General features: G+C 38.3%; 1 protein-coding gene across 2 annotated transcripts; it reads left to right on the forward strand.

Moving 5' to 3' along the window:
• Positions 1-409: 409 nt before the first annotated feature.
• On the forward strand, positions 410-22701 carry nab1b (NGFI-A binding protein 1b (EGR1 binding protein 1)). 2 transcript variants are annotated; one of them, XM_079882410.1, is made up of 8 exons: positions 410-715; positions 4706-5511; positions 5809-5942; positions 7633-7684; positions 11257-11376; positions 13105-13273; positions 18490-18630; positions 19574-22701. In XM_079882410.1, exons 2-8 carry the CDS (start codon positions 4708-4710, stop codon positions 19651-19653), a joined length of 1500 nt encoding a protein of 499 aa, XP_079738536.1. In that variant the 5' UTR covers positions 410-715; positions 4706-4707; the 3' UTR covers positions 19654-22701. The 2 variants fall into 2 exon arrangements, with proteins under 2 accessions (XP_079738536.1, XP_079738537.1); XM_079882411.1 differs by lacking the exon at positions 11257-11376.
• Positions 22702-24085: the final 1384 nt, after the last annotated feature.

The following is a 24085-nucleotide window of genomic DNA, read 5'->3' on the forward strand; positions in this document are numbered from 1 at the left end:
AGTAATAAGTAATTATGTTGTTTATGAGATTGCCTGCAGATCTTGTAGTTGGCCATCAGCGCAGAACTCTATAAATGGAACAGGTAGAGCTAATAAGATGTGAAACGAGGCCCACTGGAATGCACAAGGACTCAGTATGTGACAGGCTGTAGGCAGCAGGTGAATTTGCACTGGAGGAGGAGGGGGCAAGAATAGCACCGGTGTGGGCGTACAGGCGGCCACCGAACCGTTATGCTGTAGCCTATGCTGGCGTATTTTCAGTAAGGTCAACAAACATGATAAATGTCCATGTATATATATATGTGAGGCGGTGCATGCGGCTGATATGAGGTTTGGTATTCCATGCAGCAGCCTCCCACGCGCCGCTACCGCCCACGCCAGGATCTGCGTCACGCAGGCGCGTGGGAGTGAGAGAGCAATGTAGCAAGCGCGGAATATCCCAATTCTGGCAGTAGGGGAGAGAGCGGAAACCAACTAGTTTGAGAGTCCCTCCGTAGTTCAAACTACAGAGTGTGTGAGAGTTAATTCAATAACAGAGAGCCGAAGGACGCGTCGCTGATCCGCCGAACGCGCGCGCGGCACGTAACTGGACGTCAGGTGAAGCGTCGCGTAACTCAACGGACCGTCATCATTCAGAACTTCAATAATCATACAACCAGACGGAGCTTTTGGAAGAGTTTTGGTGGAAAAAAAGACAAAGAAAGAAAACTAAAAGGTACGTTAATGCCAGTGCTATTGTTCAATGTCGCTTGTAAATGTAGTTGAGCGCTGAATTCATGCATTGTGTGCAACTTTCCTGCGTGTTTTTGTGATCCATGTGCGCGCCGTGCAGACCGGACAGCTCTCGGTACCGTGTGTGAACGCGCCCCCGTGGGCGTCTGGTCGTCGGCAGCTGTGTGTGTACAGCATCCTTAGCGATTCTTCACTTCCAAGGGTAGTTTTCCCAATGTGGAATAGCTTTTAAATGTGTGAATTTCATAGGCTGATGTGTTTTTTTCCATTTCAAGAGTTATCTATACTATAGGATATAATGTTATATTATTATAAATTATTTGTATGTATAGATCTTGATAGATAGAGCTAGATATAAAAATATAAATAAAATATTATGTAGGATAATAGTACTTAATATAGTTGCATGCAGATATTACAAGGCCAAGCACACCAACAGCATAAATGTTTGTTTATACTGCTATAGCACTGTCACATAATTGATTGGGTATTTTCAAGGTGTTATGCCAATGATACATATAATATTTTGTGTCAGTATGCCAAACGTTGCCAAGATAAAGCCTAATTCTTATTTGGCACTCACCACATTTGTTAATGCACACAAATTATTTTGCCAGCTTGTTATGAAGATGATCTGACATGAATTTGAAAAATGGTGTTGGCAGAATAAAAAAAAAAAAAAAAATGTTTTCCATGAAATTTTAAATGGCTGACAAACAGTTTGGTTGACCATGGCAAATCAAGCATTTTCCAATTAAATTTAAAATTACAGATTCAAAATTCAATTCAAAATGCATGATATGACAATCTTTTAACTCTGACTTGAAACAATATTATTATTAATAGTTCTCGAAACGGCTTGTTTACTCTATTTCTATAGCTCAAATTTAACAATAGGCTTCCATAGTCTGTGATGGAAGAATAATAATATCAATACAATAAGCGCCTATAATAAAACTACCTTTGATGCTTGGCCCCTAATAATAATATAATGTTGTTTCTGCCAGAAATTGTTTATTATTTTTCCCATAAACATTAGTAATAGTTGATGTCTCATGTTTAGTTAATTATTTGAGTAATAATTGAAATGAGGTAATGGGAATTTTTGTTTTGAATGGTTTTCTGTCCTGTGAATTCATGACTCATTGTTTACCACTTCATTGTACACACTGGGCCCCCCAAAAAACAGCTTGGATGCTAGTGTTAAATGCAAAGTGGTGAACTTTTGTCATGCCGGTTTCCTTCTGTACTTTCCTCACCAATAATTTCCACCGTTATCTTCAAAAAACCCTTAGATGTATCGAATATGGGTAAAAGGCACTGCCATCTAAATTAGTGTTTTTGCATCCATCTTTTGAAGGGCTTTGAAAAGTAAAGAGCATCAAGGTTTAAGCTAAACTTGAGTTGCAGTTGAAAGGTGATGAAGACATCTGTATCTGTGAGGTATATTGTAAAGCTATAATGTGGCATGTTATTTGACATCTTCTGATATTTGTAATTAACTACATACCCCTTTTTATTAACGAAATAGCTGACTTGAAAAATGGAAACGCTCATCCTCCTTTCACTCTAAGCATGATATTTTCTCTTTCATGGAACATAAAATGAGAAGTGTAGCAGAATGTTGCTGATGCTTTCCATCAAGTGAATGGTGACAAGAGTCTGATTCCAAATCATCTGAAGTTGTTTAAAGGCTTTGTGTGAGGAGCAGACCAAAATTTGAGTTGCTTTTTTTCATTTCTGGAGCTCGACAGCTCCTTCCCACTATTCAGTTTCATTGTATGGTCAAAAGCAGCCAGGTTTGCAGTGACATTAAGGTTGTAAATCATGACAGAATTTAAATTTTTGGGTGAACCATCCCTTTAGGAGATCACCAATTGATTATGCACACACAAATGTTTCCTTTTCTTGTTGTTGTTCCACCACTTAAGTGAATCGATTGTGTTCCTCTAGTAATGCCTTATGCTCCTTTCACTAAAACAAGCCTTTATAGCTTTCATATGGAGAGCAGCTGTTCCACAAACATTCAGTCTGATGCACAGGACGGATAGGTCACCTTTCCAGAGAAGCTTCTTTTCAAAAGCTTCATGCAACTATTTAGGACAGGTCTCGATGTGAATCCATTATTCATTTAGATTGATAAGAGGCCGCTGTTGGGCAACATGAGTACGTGCTGTGAGTGCTCTCAGCGTGTTGCGTGAAGCCCTGGCCTTAGATCTCCAGCATTAGGAACCCAGCATGCTGTGGGGAGAGGGAGCTTTGGATAAATTGCTGCCTAAGTGCCATCCATGCTGATACTGAATTGGTTTCAACAAGGCACCCTTCACTTGGGTCTAGGCCTCAGTCATCCATTAGAGTGGCGGATCACTCTGCTGTGCAGTGGGGCGTCCTCATTAGACTCCATACACTCACTCATCAGTACTCACAATCAGCCTCGCTGTGATACTGTTCTTACTCACCTCTAGTACAGTAACAGTCATGATGATTTAGCAGCATCTGTCATCTTTTACCACCACTGAAAGAATGATAATTGAGGCCCGACATTGGCATTGTTATTGATCTTTAAAAGCGGTTACTAGTTGTATTTATTTTTTACATTTTTATTTTATTGTATTAAATTTTCAACTTTAAGTATACAAGTATAGCATAGAGATGCCATAAAAATAAAAGACAGTGCAAGTTTTGCAACTTTTGGTCATGTATATTTGCTGCCACGGGTATGCAGGTTTTATTGTGTTTTCAAAAGCAGTGTCTGTCTAAAGATTTTTATGTCTCTATACTTCCCAAATTACTTTTGGGAAAATGCAAATGCAGATGTGTATGTCAGTGCACGTTCATTTTGAAATGAACAATAACGGGACAGATTAATGACTAAAACACATTCCATTGATGAGCAGTAGTTGGTGATTTTCTGCAAAAACCCATTGTTTCTTGAGATATCTCTAGGGGACAGAATTTAATATATTCACAAATGCATAACCTAAATTCTTATTCTCAAAATATGTTTCACTTCTGTAAAACTGAAAAGGCGTGAGAGCCTTTTTGGAAGTCCTCAGACTGCCACCCTGGAGGAACTCTCTGGAGAACCTCTAAGCATCATTTTGAATATGCCTCATTCCTATTGTGTAAGTGCCTCAAACGCAATTCCCTTGTTATGGGGCTACTCGAGAAACCGTTGACTGTCTCTAGAGTTCTTGTAGGAACTTATGGGATCCATTTGGAAGTTCCACAGTTTCCTTGAGGTTCTCCACAGGGTTCTGTGAGTGTGGTGGTAATTATATGCATATACATATTAACTTTAATTAGGGAATATGTTGTTTATTCTGATTCAATTCTGACCCCATGAGATATCAACAAAATTTGTCCCCCAATCTCAGAGTTTTCCCATTGTCATGGTTTGTATGTCGTTTCTAAAACATATCTCTCTCAACAGAAAAATAAGCAAATGAACTCCATTACCACATTAGTATGCATTACAGTCTCTGACAAAGTTTGCAGAGAGCGGTGTGTGTGTGTTTGTGTTTGTCGTACATTCATAATCCCTGGATACTTTTGAGGAAGAAGTGGGTGAATTAAAGTGAAATGCAGAAAGCTATCTTCTTAGCACGCACACCTACCGTCCCACTCCCACACGACTCCATTACCCCACCTCCCTTGCTTGCAGCCAATCTCGCTTTTATCGTTGCTGCTGCGGATCCAGATCCTGACAGTGGCAGCTGTAGAAGCAAGATCCCGGCAGAAACAAATGAGGCCTGTGCTGAGTGAGTCCACCTACGCGTGTTGCAGAGGTGGAGTGTGGTATGTGACTCTCCCAGCAGCCCAGGAGCCTGACAGGCGCTCTCTTATAGTCGCCACTCTTGGATCCAGCCACACATTTCTCTTCCTCCCCCTGCTGTGGCAGCCAGTGTCCTCTCCTTCGAGCGGTTTTGCTTTGTTTCCTGTAATTGCTTATTTTGTTCCTTCCTTTGTTCAGGTATGGCAGCGACTTTACCCAGAACCCTTGGGGAGTTGCAGCTCTACCGCATTCTTCAGAGGGCCAACCTGCTGTGCTACTACGATGCCTTCATCCAGCAAGGTGGCGACGATGTTCAGCAGCTCTGCGAGGCTGGCGAGGATGAGTTTCTCGAGATCATGGCGCTCGTGGGCATGGCCAGCAAGCCGCTGCACGTCAGACGCCTACAGAAATCTCTTCGCGATTGGGTCACAAACCCTGCCCTGTTCAATCAGCCCCTCACGTCCCTGCCCGTCTGCAGCATTCCTGTCTACAAGCTGCCCGAAGGGTCACCCACATTGTTGCCTGGTAGCGGTGCCCGTGGAGACACCCAAGTCAAAGTGCCCAAGTGTTTGGCAGCTGCTTGTGTAGATCCCGGAAAAGGAGAATCAGGCAACGGGAACTCTTCGGCCACAGTTTCACCCCTCCAGAGTGGCAGCGAGCCACGTTTTTGGGCCAGTCATGGCACAGAGAGTGAGCACAGCCTTTCCCCGGCAGAACTGGGCTCTCCGTCTTCCCCTCGGGATGGCCTAGAGGCGCTCGACGCGGCTGCCATTCAGTCCGTGGCGGAGTGCGTGGAAAGAATCTCTCAGACTTTGCCCAAGAGTGACGCCATAGAGGTTAAAGAACAGTTGAAGGGAAATAAGAAGCTTGCCAAAATGATCAGCCACATCTTCGATATGAGCGACGAGGATCCTCACAGGGAAGAGGAAATCCGCAAGTATAGTGCCATATATGGCAGATTCGACTCAAAAAGGAAGGATGGGAAGCATCTGACTCTGCATGAGGTGCGTTATACGGGGCTCTTGCCTATTTTGGTTCTTTTGGGGTTTAAATAAATCATGCACTTCAAAGCATGGCTGTACTTTTAGTAAGAATTGATGTTGTGTCCCTGCTAAATAACTTCAGCATAGCTGGGCACCAGTTTTTGGGATGCTGGTGTGTTTCCTTAATTTATTAGCTGCAGCAGAAATATCATGTTGGTCTGTTGCTTGCTTGTGGGACTGGTTTAATTCTTTGTGCATTGTAATATCTATTATTTATTGTCTAATTAATAATAAAAAATATCTTTCGTTTCTACATAGCTGACAGTGAATGAGGCTGCGGCGCAGCTTTGTATGAAGGAGGTGGCATTGCTGACTCGCAGAGATGAGCTTTTCGGACTGGCACGTCAGGTCTCCCGAGAGGTCACCTACAAATACACCTACAGAACTAGCAAGTAAGAACTTAAGTCATTTCCCAAACGTGAAACACCTTGGTCGACTATTTTTGGACCTTTGGTTAAAACTGAAGTGTGCAATTTTTTTTCAGTTTTTAAATAGTTTCTCCTATCCCAGCTTATTATGTACAGACCAATGAAAGTAAGCCATTGTATGTTAATTTCCTTAAAAATGTTTTGTGGCTCTGTAAAGACATTGCTCTGTTGTTTGAGTAGTTCGCGTTATCAACATCACAAGTGTGGAACAGGACAACCTGCTTGTCCGACCTTCTCTGTATGAGAAGTTTGCCTAACCAACGGCACAAGTTTGAGACTAACTGTTTGCCTGACCATATTTGAATCACAAAATTTTGAAGATTCCAAACAATCAGTGCAAAAAATGCTCATAAATCCTGCAGAATCCGCCTGGTTAGCATGGAAAAAGCACAATGTAGGGGAGTTGTTTGTTTGCTTTAATGGATAAAAATTCTCTGCATGCATCACTTTTTACACCCCGTAAGTGACTGGAGAAATCATTCATGATGTTTAGCCTTTAAGCCAAGAGAGAGATAGCTAATGCTAATGCATTGTGAGCAGCTCAGGATCTGCTCTCTGGTAGTCTGCTTAGAGCCAAGCCAAGATATCAAAGTCGGCTTTGTGCGTGGCTTTTGTGTTGAGGTGTGAAGTGCTACACTGAGGTCTACGGAGAAATAAGAACACTCCCACTCCTTTGCATCTAAAGGACCACAAGCCTTATCAGACACTCAAACCCTGCCATCCAAAGAGACCAAGCAGGTGTTTTCTGGATTTCCAGGCTTGCGTGTCAGTGGATGGAAAATTCCTTTTGGCATTACATAATTGCAGTCACTCATTCAAAACTTGAAAGATTGCATCACAGTCATGGACTGGATATTGCGAAAGTTATCTAGGCCAAGTTTTCTTACAATGCTTCTTACGTCATAATGATATTTGCCAAGAGCACTCCTAAATTAGGTTGCAGGTGAAAACTACTATTAGTAAAGCAAGTATTAGTACTTTAAGGCCAGAGTTTTAAACCAGGGGTCTATGAAACTACTTCAGGGGGGGTCCATGTAGAAGATAAATAAAACATAGAAACATAGAAATTCTATTTCATTTTAATGATCTGAGAAGGATTGTATAATATAATAATGCTAATTAATGTTGAAAGGGTACCAGGTGGGGCTGAGACTCTGGTTGTCAAGGGTTTTTAAGGTTGAAAATCCTTGCTTTAAGGCATTTCTTGTATAAATTAAAAATAAATATCCCATAGTTTGGGGGAAATTAGTTGTAATAACTTCATGTCACATAATGTCCTCCTAGAGACATGATCCTTCAGAAATAATTCTATTATGCTGATCTGGAGCTCAAGAAACATTTATTCTTATAAACAATGTTGAAAACAGCTATGCTGTTTAAAATCATTTTGATTATTAGGATTTTATTTTTTAGTATTCTTTTATGTATAGAATGTTCAAAAGAACAGTATTTATTTTAATCTTCATTGTCACTTTAAAAAATAATACAGTCCCCAATCTATTGAACGATAGTGTATATTGAATATAACGTTTTGGCTTTCATATTTACTTTGTTTAAATAATATCATCAGGACACATAGGATATATAGGACACGTTGTTGTGAAAGTGTTTCATTGCTTGTTCAGGGCTAAACATTTCATTTTCTTTCCTACAGATCTCGATGCGGCGACAGAGATGAGCCCTCGCCCAAGAGAATTAAAACTGAGGTGAGTAAAATTGCTTCTTGATTTCTCCAACCTGAACTCCAAGTAATCTGTCTGAAGCTTCCAACGCAATTTCTCAAGTCATTTTGTTATTAATGTGCGCTGCTGCGCTAACACCAATATGCGAGGAAACTGTTGTAGGAGGCAGGATTGACACTGGGTGGGTCCAGTGGCTTTTTGTTTGCATAGCTGCCTGTCAGCATACTGAACTGTGTGGGAGGGCTTTGCAGGAGCATGCGGGGTAGCTCCATCAGGATTGCATGTCATGGTGTAGGGGAAAGGTCAAAGTTTAGCCTGAAGAAGTTACAAAGGACTAATGTGTGCAAACCCACTCCCTTGATCACACCTTAAGTCCATATTTAGCCATCCCCCGGTCATTATTTTTCCATAACCTACATATCCGTGATTAGTCTGCCCTATACTTAGCTGCACATATATAGTGATCTTATTGATGTGGTCTGCTGAAGAGGCCTTTGTGCTTTATGGCAGCTGTCCATTCATGGCTCTCTGGTGACACATTTGATCACTGTCCAGTCGTTAGATTTTCTGGAAACTTCTTACATCCCACATCAATGCTTATGGGCTGGGCTGGTGTCTCAATAAGAGCAGGTGTTTGCCCACTTCACCTCTGCCCTGGTTTCACTCCGCATACGGGCAAAGACATGAGACCACTTCGGAAAATCAGTGGTTTCTACCCACTCTACCTCTAAGGAGAAATGAGTCCTTCATCAGTATCAGACAGTGGCATATTACCAAGTGACTTCCTTTTCCCCCTAATTTGCATTGTTACTCACTTAATAATCACATTTTACCTCACATTTACGTCATGTTCCCACACTAGTTATGTGAATGAACAGCAGCATTGGGGAAGCTACTTAAAAATTTTTTTTCAATGCATATTTATTTTGGTGGCTGTATTTACTCGTGTACGGCATGCGCATACACTGAACTCATCACAAATCACATTGAGAATATACTATAAACATATTTATTAACATAAAAGTCTTTTGCTGTAGACTTTTATGCAAAGCTACATACAAAAGTGGAGTGAATTACTCACCCATTGTTAGGAAAAAAAGACATCTGCAAGTTCAACAAGCATTGACAGGCACCCAAACTGCACTTTCTCTTCAGCGAATCTAGATGATTTAAGCAGGTTATTGCTACACTTTGGAGTTTGGGTTTTGATCCATGTAAATGAATACTTTTTGGGTGTAAATGTAGATTAGATTTCATGCTAATTAAAGTTGTAATAATTCTCATTGGTACATTTCTGATAACCATATTATTGACCTTTATGAAATAATTATTGGAATTTTTAGAGCTGCAGATTGGTCACACAATACCGCCCACAAACGCAACGTGATCTCTAGAACACATGCTCGAATGAATCAGTGAATCATTTTTTTTTTAACATTTAAGAGAGAGTCACCTTTTTTATCAACATACCGTTTGGTCAAGCTACTCCAATTGTAGTTAAGTTAGTAGTGTCTTACAGTAAATTACTTTTTTGTTTTTGCATTGTTTGTTACAGTTAATTTGTACTCAACTCTAGAATGGATTTTCCACGTTTAACTATTTCATAGTGTTTTACAGTTATTAGTGTTGTGTCTGAACTGCAGAAATAAAAAACATAAACTTCCCCTCCCCCTCTCGCTGTCCTTGTCTGGCCTCAACTCTGCCCACATTACACTCCCATCCACACCATTGAGATTAAGCCGCCCGCCCACATGCACCCAGACAAGGTCCAAATGAGATCAGTTGTGCACCCACCCGTATTCTTGAGGTAGATGTGACATCATTACGTGGGTGCACTCGGAATCACCCACGCCCATGCATTTGCGCAGATACCACAAAGTGAAAAGGGGCCGAGTCTGAAGACACATGCGTATACATGCAGGCGTATGCATGCACCTTTGTCTGTGCGCTCTAGAAGACCAGCCTCCGTGTCAAGAGAAAAGCCTTAACTCACAGGAGTGGCTCGGTGACTTCATTATTGCTGCGTGAGTGTTGGCAAATTGCGTCAGAGCTGTTTTTATCAGATACCTCTTTGCCTCAAACACCCAACTAGTAGTGAAAAGACTGGAATGTCTGTGGTAGTTTGCAGCCATGGGAACCCATGTAAACATTTGAAGTTTCGAGCTCATCCCTCATGTAATAATTTAGACGGAGCAGTCCGTTGGACAAAATGTTCTTTCTTTTTTTCATCCGCCTGTTGGGTTGAAACTCATCCTGAGGGGATTTTTAAGTGGGATGACATTTTATTAAGTATTTGACCTTTTCGCTTCAGAGGAATGAATCTTTTTTCACTTCGGGTTAGTGAAAAATTAGTAGCTACGCTCTGAAGTGGTTGGGATTAACATCTTGTTCTTGAATTGTTCAGGTATTCTTCAAATGTCACTCTAACCTCATTGACCTCCAATAAGAGGTTGATTCATATTGCTATAAATGGTCTTGACCATTGCTCTTGTAGTGGACTTGTGGACTTACTGGGGCTGGTCAAATTCAGCGATGACACATATTTTCTTTAAAGTTGATGTGTCAATTTTTTGGTGTTAAAATACTTCATCTTATCAGTTATCATGCAGACACAACTGAGTAATTAAGTTGATTTTTCAAAATAGTCTTTGTGGCACTATCATAACAGTAGTCTGTTTATGAGCCATATTAAAGGCATAGTTAACCCAAAAATTTTAATTCTGTCATTAATTACTCACCCTCATGTCGTTCCAAACCCTTAAGACTTTCGTTCATCTTCGGAACACAAATGAGGCTCTTTTTGATGAAATCTGAGAGCCTTCTGTCCCTCCATAGACCGCTACGCAACTACCACTTTGACGCTTCAAAAAGTTCATAAAGAGATCGTAAAAATAATCTATATGAATTGAGCGGTTTAGTCCAAATTTTCTGAAGAGACACGATCGCTTTATATAATGAACAGACTGAATTTGGGCTTTTATTCACATATAAACGTTGATCAACTCACACATCAGTTGTGGTAAACAGAAGCTCAAGCACGTTTGCTTGATGTGTGAGAACTAAGGAGGCTCATTCTCGTGTTACGCAGCACGTTTGAGCTTCCGCAAGAACCAATGAGGTTTGTTCTCGCGTGTCAAGCAGGTTCGATTGACCTCCTGTTTGTTCCCTGACCAGAAGTCTGTTCATCATATAAAGCGATTGTCTCTTCAGAAAATTTGGACTAAACCGCTCAATTCATATGGATTAGTTTTAAGAAGCGTCAAAGTGATAGTTGCGTAGCTGTCAATGGAGAGTACAGAAAGCTCTCAGATTGCATCAAAAATATCTTCATTTGTGTTCCGAAGATGAACGAAAGTCTTACGGGTTTGGAATGACATGAGGGTGAGTAATTAATGACACAATTTTAATTTTTAGGTGAACTATCCCTTTAAGCAACACTGGGCTCATCCAGTGGCATATGTTTTGGCAGGACTGTTGGTTTGTCCTACCAAAACAGGGCGCGGATGGAAAGGAAACCGGTTTAAAAATCATTAAATTGACTGACTCTGAAACTTTGATCAAAAGGAAATATCAATCGAATGTGTATCGATCTGCAGGAGGGCTGTTTTGACCTCCAGGAGGCGCTGCAGGCTATTCACATGCGCCAGGAGACCCTTAAGGAGCAGCTAGCCCACGCCAGATCTAAAGGAGAGGAGACGGTTGGGCGGAATATCCAGGTGACTGACTGCATTATGACAGTGTATTTATTTTTGTGTGGGAGAGGAATGCTCTCAGGCGCCTCGCTGACTCCGTCTTCATGTCTGTCTACCACCACACGTCTCGCTCTGGTATCCTATCATGCAGGTTTTCGGGTCAATAGCTGCAAGAGCTTCCCTGGTCCTCCTGACCATGACCTACTTTTGGTCAACTGGTCTAATATATGAACTATCATTGTTTGGATATTTTTAAGAAAGTGTATGGGATGTTCTAACTGATGAAAAATACTTCTATTAGCAAGTACTGTTACTCTCAGTGCTTTTTGCTGATTGTTGTTCTATAGGGAAGAAAAATTATCTCAGTTGTTCTCATAGACCAGATGTTCTCAACCTTTTCACGCCAAGTCACGCTCTTCTAACAAAGCAAATTTATAGCCTCTGGTATGTCTGTTGTAATAAAAATAATTGTTATATATATATATATATATATATATATGTATATGTATATGTATATGTGTGTGTGTGTGTGTGTATGTATGTATGTGTGTTACTTAAGTAACTATATAACTATAGTTATATAATTAAAATGGAGAACAAATGGAGACTTTTCAGTTTATCAGCTTAAGCTTATCAGATTTTTCTTAAAGGGATAGTTCACCCAAAAGTGAAAATTGTCATCACTTACCCTCATGTTGTTCCAAACCTGGATGAGTTACTTTGTTCTGTTGAACACAAAAGAAGATATTTTAAAGTAGTTGATAACCAGACAGTTGACGGTAGCCACTGACTTCCAGTATTTTTTTCCTATTATGGAAGTCAGTGGCTACCGTCAAGCGTCAACTGTCTGAGATTTCAATATTAACTTAAAATGTCCAATATTATTGGAAGATAAAATCATGTGGCTGTCTATTATTAATTGTATAGCTCTACACTATAAGGCCAAAAACATTTTATTTCAGTCTGCAAAGATATTTATGACTTCACACTTTTGCTGTACCATGACAGTACTTGACCTTAGAGAGAATAATGATTTTAAAAGGAGAGAGTTTATACTAATATCTACTATAGCACCCTTAGTTTTAATGCTAAGAATGCACTGCATACTTTGGGTGCATTATTTATTACATTTTTACACACTTTTGCATACAATGATGGCTACTTAGCTAGAATTGTTCACATTTTTTATGTCTTTTGCATCTGGGACAAAGTTGATACATCTCTCTATTATATCTTTTGAGTAACCTTTTAAAACATAATTTGTGCCATATTTTCTCTTTAATTGTTATGTTTTTCAATAGATAGATTGAAACAATGCATTGTCTTCATTGTTTTGAAGTGCAAACATGTTATTTGTAACTCTGAATAGCATCTTCCTGTGTAAAAGAAAAACAAGCAGTAAAAGTTCTTTTTTCTTGCCTCTTTAGGTAGCATGCTATTGCGCATGTAGGAGGGGTGCAATTGGAATGAATCAAGCTTTTAATAATAATCAGTGAGCTGAAACATTAATATAATCACAATGAAATATTTATAGTAATTAAACCCCGTTTCATGTGCAAATATGATTGAGGAGCATTCAAATTATCATTGGGTATTTGGACTGTAGTTTGTTTATGGTTAGTTTTGTTTTGTATCACTACAGTTGCGGTTTGTTTGTGAATGACGAATATTGGAAATCATTTGTGTTACACTGTACGTACGATGCTATACACATCCGCCTGTCTGACTCCCTGCTGTCTGTGCATATTATAGGTTCAGCTGGAGCGTCTGTTGGCCAAGCAGATGGAGATACTGCATGATGCCGCGGCGCAGGACAGACTGCAGGCTCTGGAGTGGAGGGTTCCACCAGGGCCCTACAAACACAGCTCAGACAGGCAGAACAGCAATGGCCTCTCAGCTGACAAAAACGCTGACCAGCAGGGTGAGTTTGTGCTTTATAAAATTAGAGATGATGGGTTATTTGTCACATAGTGGATGCTTTTTATCCAAAGCAACTTGCTGCCCATTTATTGCAAGGACAGTCCTTTTAGAGCTAATTTTATTGTATTTACCTCGTCAGCAAAATCAGGGGCTTTTAAACTGGGGTCTAATTAGGGCAGGGGTGCCCAATCCTGCTCCTGCCGATCGACTGTCCTGCACAGTTCATCTCCAACCCTAATCAAACACACCTGAAGCAACCAATTAAGATCTTCAGGATCACTTGAAAATTAAAGGCAGGTGTGTTTGATTAGGGTTGGAGATGAACTGTGCAGGACAGTCGATCGGCAGGAGCAGGATTGGGCACCCCTGAACTAGGGGGTTCAGAATTTTATTTTATTTTATTTTATTTTATTTTATTTAAAAATATTTTTAGGGCTGTCAAAGTTAATGTTTAACATATTCACCAAATTTGATAGTATTACTACTTCATTCTCTTTTCTAGAGACTGGTCAGATGTCTTGGCATCAGTAACTTATAATTTATAATAAAATAATTGTATAATAATTATAATAATATCTATATAGTATAAAAATATTATATTATTATAAAATAATATTTATATAATAACAATTATTTTAGTTAATCCTTTTTAGTACAATGATACTACTTGTCTTTTCAATATCCTAAAAAAATAGTAGTTATTCATACAGGGTCTTGTATGAAAATACACCCTTATTTCATATTATATTGTATCATATTTTGAGTTTTTTTGCATCAAAAAGTTTGAAAACTCCTGAGTGTCTGAATCCTAAAGCGAGTTGAGAACTGGTAGAAGAGAATGTAGAAGTCAAGGAATTTATTTTCACGAAAACAGCTATTATTATTATTATTTTTGTTATCAGAAAAGCAGACAAACTGTCTTTTACTCTTGATTGACCATCCGGGTTATTTTTGTACACATTTGACAGTATCGAAAACCGGTGAGGCGTTTCAGTTGTTGTTTCTCATATAATTCAGTAGCTTGCATCACCTGTTCCAGACTCTTCTTTTTTTCTCGTTTCTTGTTGGCACTCTCATTTCTGGGGCTCATCTGGCAGCTGCAGGCGGAGGCGGGGTGGTGGGTGTCAGAGAGGGGAGGGGGGGACGCTGGGTGGAAATATGAACACAGCTCTGCGTTCTGCTGCTAATCTTGTGCCTTAGAATGCCACCTTTTCTGGAGTTCAGTTTGACCCTCGTGTTGGTTCATGATGATAATTACTGCACATATACAGAATCTGAGCACTGATTATCTGCATCACAGCACAGTTACAAATGTTTGAATGTTTACAAGGGCTTTTGCATTGCAGAGTAGTATGCGACCACCACCATGGATTTTTAACGGTGATATATAAAGCCACCTTGCTTTATAGGTATAATTTAATTTAATAATAACAAATAAGACGTACAGAAACTTGTATCTATTTTTATAAATACATATTTTATGCACATACATATGCATACATTTATTTTTGTATGTTTTAGGTATATTAAATATCAGGAGCATCATGCACTCTATTTTACTGTAATTACTGTAATGTCATCATATCAGGTACTTATTAATTATTACATTATTAACGCATTTACTGTCACTATTCCAGAATATTAAGAATAGCCTATTTGACATATAAGTCCTGCATCTATTCAGTCTTCCATGTATTGTGTAGCTTATAAAAACATAAGATTTAAAGTCTTTTAAGCACTAACATTGCATGTCAATTTGCACCTTATCTTGGCGTTCCACAGCGCATTTTGTGAATCAGAAGCTAAAAATTTATTTTTTGTACAATTTTTGGACGGATTCCCCCATCCACCAGCCCGTGAATACTCAATGGTTCTGCGCAAATTGCCCAGGCCGTGTGACAAATTTTAGCTTCAAAACTATAAAATTCACAAAAAGACGACAACTTTAGGGCACTTTTGATTTTGTACCTACAATATTCTAAGATTAGAGTAAACTTTATAGTTACCTACACAATGTGTTGACTAGGTAATTATCGGATAAAACACGTCAAAATATATTTGAAAGGATTTCCGCTTCCATAGACCATAGACATCAAAGGATATTTTACAAACACACGACTGCCTTATTCTGTGTAAGAAGCTACATCATCTCACAGAAGGATGCTCAACTGTCGTTATGAACTGAGTTGGGAGTAAAAGCATGTTATTAAATGTTGCCTTTATTTGGACAAGAGGTTCATAAATGCTTCTCCTGTTTGGAAAGATGTTTGATGCGTGTTGCTTTTTCAAATGTACATTATAAGTGACTCAAACTCATAGTGATTTCGGATGGAGCAGTGTTTACAGAGCCGTACATCAATGACAAGCTGCGCATAAAAAATAATCGCAGCCTTTGGAATTTCATAATCGCGATAAGCCAAATCGGTTTAAGTGCGATTTCATGTAAATTGCGATTAATCATGCAGCCTTAACGTGCGCGCGCCTATAGAGAGAAATGCACCTTTCATTTGGATTATATAATGGTTTGATTAAAAGTAGACATTTCAAGCTTTCTATAGGCCTATTTCTCATGTCTGTGAGGCTAGTAGCCTATACGCTGAGTTTCGGTTCATTTGTGACGCTCCAGTTCTTCTTGCAGTCTAAAGTTTATTCCGTGCACTGTCAAGTGCTTCATCGGGTTTGTCGTGTTGCTGGTCTTGGCAGCAGTTATCTTGTAGCAAATATTGCTTTGCACGCTGTTGGCATCGAGCCGGGTGAAATGTAGCCACACTTTTGATCTTTTCCACATTTTTTACATCTATGGAGGTTGGGACGCTTACACACTAAAGCCTCACGTGTGACTCAAGTCTCTGGGCGTAACCGGCGTAAACTAGTGTTTTTCCTTGATGCCATGTCTCAGCCAATCATGCTGCATGCTTATTGGCTCACTGACGTTGACGAGATTAACCCCTTGGGTATCGAAATTTGCTAACTCGATACCCAGCCCTAGTGCGAATGCAGATTTGAATTTAGCAGTTGATAACGTGATGCACTGAACATTGTAATCTCACCGGTGTGATCGTACGCTTTAAAGCGTTAATTATCAAAAAAAAAAAAAAATCATTCAGATCCATTTGCCTCAAAAATCTGAGGGGGCAAAATCTTTTATTTACCAGATATCTGCCAATAAATGAGCTTTAATCGTTTTTTGTTGTTGTTGTTGTTGTTTTTGTTTTTTTCAGATACCACACAGGTCGCATACTTTCATAATTTATGCACCAGCCAGGCATCTACCATTGAGAAGAATGGGGATGTTAATGGATGGCTTTCTTTAGCTATTATAGACTCCTTGGAAAAAAATGCTTATTTCTCCTTTGCATTAATATGACACCCTTATCATTATTTAGGATTATTATTATTTGTTGTTTACGTTGCGCTGAGCACAACAGAGCTCTCTCCCTCCACAAATCTGAGAATAACTCCTTCATGAACTCTCTGAGTACATGATCCCTCTCAGCTTTCTAATATCCCATGCGTTCTCAGAAGACCAGAGTGGGCGTATGGGATCTGCGGAGAAAGAATGAGTGAGAGAGAAAGAGGTAGAAGCAGTGGCAGAAAGTGAGAATTAGATGAGACCTAAATATGTCTTTCCTTAGCCTTGACTCTCCCCCAGGTAGGGCTTTAATGAAATGAATCAGTGCTGTTGGGTTTACAAACATATCAATTGTAATGCAATCTCAAGCCTTAGCAGGAATTTTCATTCTTGATCTTGAATTGATTGAATATATATATATATATATATATATATATATATATATATATATATATGCGCGATTAATCGATTTGCCAGCACGAAAAAACAGTAAAACAGTACTATTGTGAAATATCACAATTTACAATTCTTGTTTAATGTATGATCCTTCAGAAATCATTTTACTATGCTGATTTGGTGCACAAGTAACAGTTCTTAAATGTTCAATGTTGAAAATGTTGAGAATTGTTTTGCTGCTATATTTTAGGTACATTTGCTTCACAATTCTTTGATAAATAGAAAGTTTGAAAGAGCAGCAATTATTTGAAATATACAGTATATATATTTTTTGTAACATTACAAATTGAATCCATCCTTTCTGGAAAAAAAATCTTACTGACCCCAAATCTGTCTGTCTGTCTATCCATCTATCTATCTGGATGGATGGATGGATGGATGAAAGAAAGTTGGATGGATGGATGGATGAAGGATGGATGGATGGTTGGATGGAAAATATATGGATGGATGGATGGATGGAAGATAGATGGATTGGATGGATGGATTGGATGGATGGCAGATATATTGATGGTTGGATGGAAGAAGGATGGATGGATGGATGGATGGATGGAAGATATATTGATGGTTGGATGGAAGATAGATGGATGGATGAAGGATGGATGGAAGATATATTGATGGTTGGATAGAAGATAGATGGATGAATGGATGGAAGATAGATAAATAGGCATACAGACAGACAGAATTTGTGGACCGGGGTGGAAGAACACCATTTATTATCACCTGTTCAGTTTCTTTAATTTGCATTTCTCATCCTGTCATTCAAATTCAAATTCCAATGCAATTTCCTGTGGGACATGGCCAATTCAAATTCTTTCTGAGTTTTGTCCAACCCTGTTATCCACAGCGGTCGTTACCTTCTATGGTTTAAAGTGAGCTATTATGAGGAGTGGGTGGAAGAGACGTGTCCCCTCAATGTTCAAATTAACACGATGCCCTTTAATTACCAGCAGCTTTAAGTTAAAAACGACAGATATTAGTCATGATGCTTCTCTGATCCTGTCAATAGACACAAATGAGATCAGCCAGCCAGGGACAGAGGAGGTTAATGTGCTGTGTTGAAGGAGGCAGTAAGCACAGAGGTGCACGCACTGAATGCAACTCGCTATCAATGCGCTTCAAGCCGCATTCGCTGTCCTCGGGCTATTACGGCGTGTGCGTTGGCAGGCTGTAGTCGAAGAAAAGGTGCATTTTTATCAAATGAAGCTCAGTTGCAGGCGTGAGAGAGAGTATTGTGCTGAGTGTTTCTGGTAGGCGGAATGCTTGTCTCCTAGCATTAGCTTGGACTTGGTAATGGACATAATGACGCAGCCTTGCGTTTTGTTAAACGCCGATCATGAATACAGTTGCGATGTGAAAAGAGATGTGAACATGAGTTAAAATGAATGGTTTGTTTTATTGTTTCTCTGCAGGAGAGAGACCGTTGAATCTAAGGGTGACCAACCTGAGGCCGAGCGCATCAGACGGAGACACTCCTCTCGGAAAGCAGCTGGCGAATGAGTTGAAGAGGCATCATCACGCTAATGCAGAGAGCAAGATGTCAGCAGCCACAGGTGTGTGTTGAATGGAAAGAGAAGAGACCTAGTGAGCTGCTTACATAGGCAATTTTGAGGCATCATCATCATGTGACTGTAGGCTAAATGAAGGCTAAGACACCTAAGGAATTTCAAGTCATATGCATCAAAACGGCACACTAGTGTTTGAAACAGACCCACACACACTCTGTGACCTCCAGTAAATGCTTTTTTGGTAAATGCACATTACACACTTATGACATTTGCGCTCCATGGCTGACTTGGATACATTTGTTTTTCATACCTGGGTCATTCCTGCAGTACCTTTTGAGCTCTGTAACTGTTAAAATATGAATATGCTAGTGTTATAATATAAGGAAGAATTTCTATAAAAAGGTCACCAGACTTTCAGAAAAATTCTCTGATCAAGATAGTTCTGATCTGATTCATTATAATTCGAATATTTTCAAAGTGACAAGAAAATGAACTAAACTGAACATAAGATGGAAAAACGTACTCAAGGACAAAATGAGTTCATTTTTGATATTCATTCATTTTAAACATTTTGATTAGAAAAAGTAAAATATGAAGAAACACCTGTAATATTATTTTCTTTTCACAATCCATTTTTACATTTTAGAAGCACTTTTTAATAAATTGACAGTTTTTCCAATTATAGAAGCACTTGGGGACATGGTAAAAAATAGAAAATATTAATTATCATTATAATTATTTGTTGTTTTATTTTTAATCAATTGTTTTTCCATTTTAGAAGCATACATAGCAAACCAAATTGTTAATATTATTTAACTTCAGTCTTTAAAATGTTGTAATTGTATCCAATATTATCTCATATGATAACAGGAATGATCTGTATTATATTTGTCATTGCTAATATATGCATTAATTCATTAAGCAGACGCTTTATCCATCACTAATTGCATAAAGGGTTTTAGTAATCCAGAACATTTCTCTTCATTAGAAAACGGAGACGCATCTTCACGTGCCCTCAACCTTTCTGAGAAGAAGACCATCAAATCAGAGCCGGAGGATTCCAGATAGCAGCCCTGAATGCTTTCGTTCCAAACCTACAACAATACACGTCGTCTGTCAGTGAATACTAAACAAGCACAACTACAGTAGAGCCTTAACAACCGACGTTGCCTCAAAATAGAATTTATTTTAATTTCTCACCATTTTTGTTTTTGCCAAAGCACCTAGAGTCCTTATTTCCATTCTCTTGAGTAGATTCACACTGTTTGTGCTGTCACTGACTGTACTCGTTCAATTCTCACTAGCTCTAATCACCTGTTTTTATCTCTTCATGCTATCCTATCGGTGTGGACCACGAAGTCCGTTATTTGTACATACATAGAAAATGTCTGTTTGAAAACGGTTAAATGTTATTTAAATACAGTATGTGTTGTATGTATATATGATTGCATGTATAATTTCACTGAAACAGAGGGACGCAGTGTTTTTAAAGTTGTCAGTACGCAGCTGTTGTTGTCGCCTATTTAAGTGAGCCTCCTGGATTGCGTTTCTCTTTAAAGACCCCATGCAGTCGCTTTCATTTCCTGTATTGACTATTTCCTATTATAACAGGAAGTTGGCAGGACACCTCAAAGGGTTCGTTCCTTTTTTAAATATGAACCGTGATTTGCTAGTTGCTATTGCTAGTCGACAACAGGTGGTATCATTCTAGAGAGCATTTGATTGGAGAAAACTCTGACTCATCGATATTAGGGCTGCATATATCGAAATAAAATTGATATTATAATATGACAATGCAATAGTCAAATCATGCCAGGCTGCGATTTTCATTTAGACATGTGCAGCTCATGATTGAGTTTCAGCAGTGTAAATGAAAAGGGTCTTGTTTTACTCTAAAACCGACCGTGCGCATACTAATTTGCCAGCAAACTGCCAAAATAAAAGCTTGATTGTCTAACGTTTAAAAAAAAATAAGATGTAAATATTAGTACTGTATTTTTACAGTTGTGCATTTTCATTATTTTATTTAATACTCTTATTTTTATTTTACAGTGTAATTATTGCAACAATTCTTATTTTAATATTTTTATTTAACAATAATCACAAAAATCATATTTTATTATTGTATTTGAACAGTAGGAATGTGAAAGAGAGTTGATTCTTGTAAAGAACATCCACATTTTTCAAGTTTTCCCCAAATTTCTCAACCCTAAAAAGATAGTTTGCAAAATTCCCCACTTTTTAAAATTATCTTAATTTTCTGCACAGTTTCACACTCAAACTAAATCAACCCAAACATTCTAGAACTATTAATTCTTTCCAAATATAGGTATTCAAGTCATCTGGTACAAATCAAATCACAATATATATCGCAGGTTTTTTTCCAATATCGTGCAGCCCTAATCAATATTTTTGGTTGTTTATCCCAGAAGAGAAAGACGAAGCGCCTTTTTTAATGCGTAAAATAGAATTTTGTCAGCGTTTAGCAGTACACTAGCATATAGATGACCTCAGAGCTACATATGAATACTCTAATTTTGATCTCATGGGGTCTTTAAGGAAGTTGACAATGCTAGCGAATCTGAATTTAAAAGTCTCTACTATGGTGCTATGGTTGAATTTACTAGCGTAACACACAGAAAAACTGCGGTACACATTTCTATTTAAACACTGAAATCTCGGAGCCAGCCGTTTGTCTTTCTTGAACGAATAGTAATGCCTGTTTATTCCGATACTAAGCACAATTAATATATTTCATCGTACTCTATACATGCCAACAAAATGCTAAAATAAACAAGCATGTCTCCCCTCTTGAACGTTAGCGAAATAGTCATGTAAATAGTTCAAAAACATTCACAACTGACTGGAACTTGAAAACAGGGCGTCTTTGCTGCACCATTCCAGTCTTTATCATAATCACGTAATGTATTTGTATTTCTGAATATTTAGTCGTAGAGCAATACCGGATAGCTGTTGTCACTTAACTCAGTGAACGTGTCTAGGTGTCCCAACCTCAGAGGACATTCACTGTACAGTATTTCTACTCTGTTTCGTAGTGTAGACATAGTCTTAGATTCAGCTAACGTGCAAATGTATGTGAAACTGATATGCACTAGTGTTTGATTCTCGAATTTGCATCCTACCGCTCAACATTTCTCGTGTTTCTCAATGGTGATACGTGTTTTTGTAGGACTTGTACCTGTGAAATCATCGGTTCGGCTTCGAGTCGCACTCTTTATGTAGTTCTAGAGTATCACGTGAGGTGAAGTAGGCACAAGATAATCAGGTTTTCCGCAATTACATGTCTGTAATGTACCGGTCAAGCTGTTATATAATCTGTATTTGTGTCGATGACAAATACCTCTATATCGGTGCAAAGAGACCGATTTTTAACGTCCTGATCATACACTTCAGTATTTTGAGGGAATGTGTGGAAATATTGTGTGTGCTTTTATTTTTTTAGGATTACTTTCAGAGACTAAAGAGATCTCGAGTATGCAAAATCTTAATTTAAGTGCCATTTTAAACCTGTTTTTGAAAGTCGGCGGGTTAGGAGACGTCCCGTGTGATAAAGACGAGCGTTGTGTGAATATTTATCCTCATTTTGCCTTAGTTTAAAAGCATTCCACGTTACAATTCTTCGCGCGTGGTAGTTTATTTTGGGTGTTCGTTTTAGGTGGAATGGAAAATGAGATTTGGGAAGTTGTATGAAAATCTGAGACTTAAAGCCTTGGCAATATCAAGCTTTCTAAGAGCACTGGAACAAAATTTGCTTTGGAAAAAATCTGATTGGACCTCACCGATTACATCGTTACCAATGACCTATATAGCAAGACATATCTAGACGCCTACCTTTGTTCCTTGCTTGTTACCGTCTTTAACCACTCACAGAAATGATCAGTCTTTCTCTAATCTTTGTACTTGCTTTGTATAATAGACTTATGCATCTTGGACTGTGGGATGAAACTGTGTTGTCAGTAGAACTTGTTCTCATCACTTTTGAGTAGAGAGTACTTTAGGATATGCATACGGTAGTCCTGCACATATTGTTTTGTAAACACTAATATATTTAATTTGTTATACAGCACATGAACATTAAACTCTATTTTTTTGACATCTGATTGTGAAGTACTTTTCATTCTCCCATCCATTTGAAGTGTTTCTCATGCTTTGTTTCAGGACCCAGATTTTATACTGCACGCCAAGTGGATTAACATAAAGTTAACATAAAATATCCTAAAAATCAGACAGAATTATTCATTTGTGAATTTATTTATATTTCCTGAGACCTGTGACTCATTGAACAGATGCTAATGGATGTTTAATTTTTTTTTAGTAAATTACCGTAGCTAGAAAACCTCAGTTTCAGTCTGATTCATTGTACATCTCTGACCACAGCTGTGGACCGGTGGTCTGAATACATTTGTGCTTTGAACTTTGTGTTACTAAGAAGTTGCGATATGCATAGCAAGGAATTACTGGCCTTCATCATTTTTTATAATTAAAAGAAAAATGGCTTTTAAGATAGTTACACTACAAGCCAAACTTTATTATGACTATTCTCCACATTTTAGAATAACAGTAAAATCATCCAACTATGACACAAAATGCAAGTATGACCAAAAATGTTTTCACAATACATCAAAACCATCTTATATTAAGTCTCTACTCCGTTAGTTTTCTCAACTAACCTCTGGGATGCTCTTTGAATTTCTTTTATTTATATTTTCAGATTTCATTTTAATTGAACTTTAAGTAAGGTTTTGTTTTTTTCCTTGTTATTAGATTTATGTTTTCCCAATTTCTATTTAGATTTATTTTATTTGAGTTAATTAGTTACTTCAACTTCTTTTATTTAAGTTGCCACGGAAATATTTCTAAGTTATTTAAGTTTAAGTTTTTCATCTAATGTTTGTTTTATTTCAGTTAACGAAAACCATTTTTAATTGCTGTTTAAGATTTTATTTAACAAGGTTTATGTATGCTGGACACTTTTTTTTTACTGCTTTTCTTTCGGTATTTGGTCCAACGCCTCCATTAAAAAAAACAAAAAAACATTTTCGTTAAGAAATCCATATGTAGGCACTATACAAAACCTAATTGTGTCCAAACTTTTGGATGGGTAGTGTAGAAGAAAAAATTTGAAAAAAAAAAAAAAAAAGAAGAAGCGTAATATTTAGAGTAAAATAAAGTGTATAAATGACTAAATCAAATGTATAAACGGTTATGTTACTATAATTGTGACTAAAATGTCTAAAATATCTTATTTCAAGTAGGCCTAGGCCTATCTGCCTTTGATGACATGCGTTCAGACCTATTTTTTTACAGTCTATGGTTCAGACAGATGACTGTGAGGGCAGCGTGTGGGTCGATATGTCTTCACCTCTATTCATTTGCATCTACATCATATTAACACATTTTGAAACTGCAGAATGACTCACACACACTCACTGTTGTGCTTCCACCCTTTGTTGTGCGTACGCACTGTCTCTGTGCGTCT

Source organism: Squalius cephalus (genome assembly GCF_949319135.1).
Source record: "Squalius cephalus genome assembly, chromosome: 9".
Taxonomy (NCBI): Eukaryota; Metazoa; Chordata; class Actinopteri; order Cypriniformes; family Leuciscidae; genus Squalius; species Squalius cephalus.

Coding starts and splice junctions, on each gene's coding strand:
- nab1b (XM_079882410.1), top strand. CDS start 4,708: ATGGCAGCGACTTTACCCAGAACCCTTGGGGAGTTGCAGCTCTACCGC. Junction 5,943..7,632: donor TACACCTACAGAACTAGCAA/GTAAGAACTTAA, acceptor TCTTTCCTACAG/ATCTCGATGCGGCGACAGAG. Junction 11,377..13,104: donor CGGTTGGGCGGAATATCCAG/GTGACTGACTGC, acceptor TGCATATTATAG/GTTCAGCTGGAGCGTCTGTT.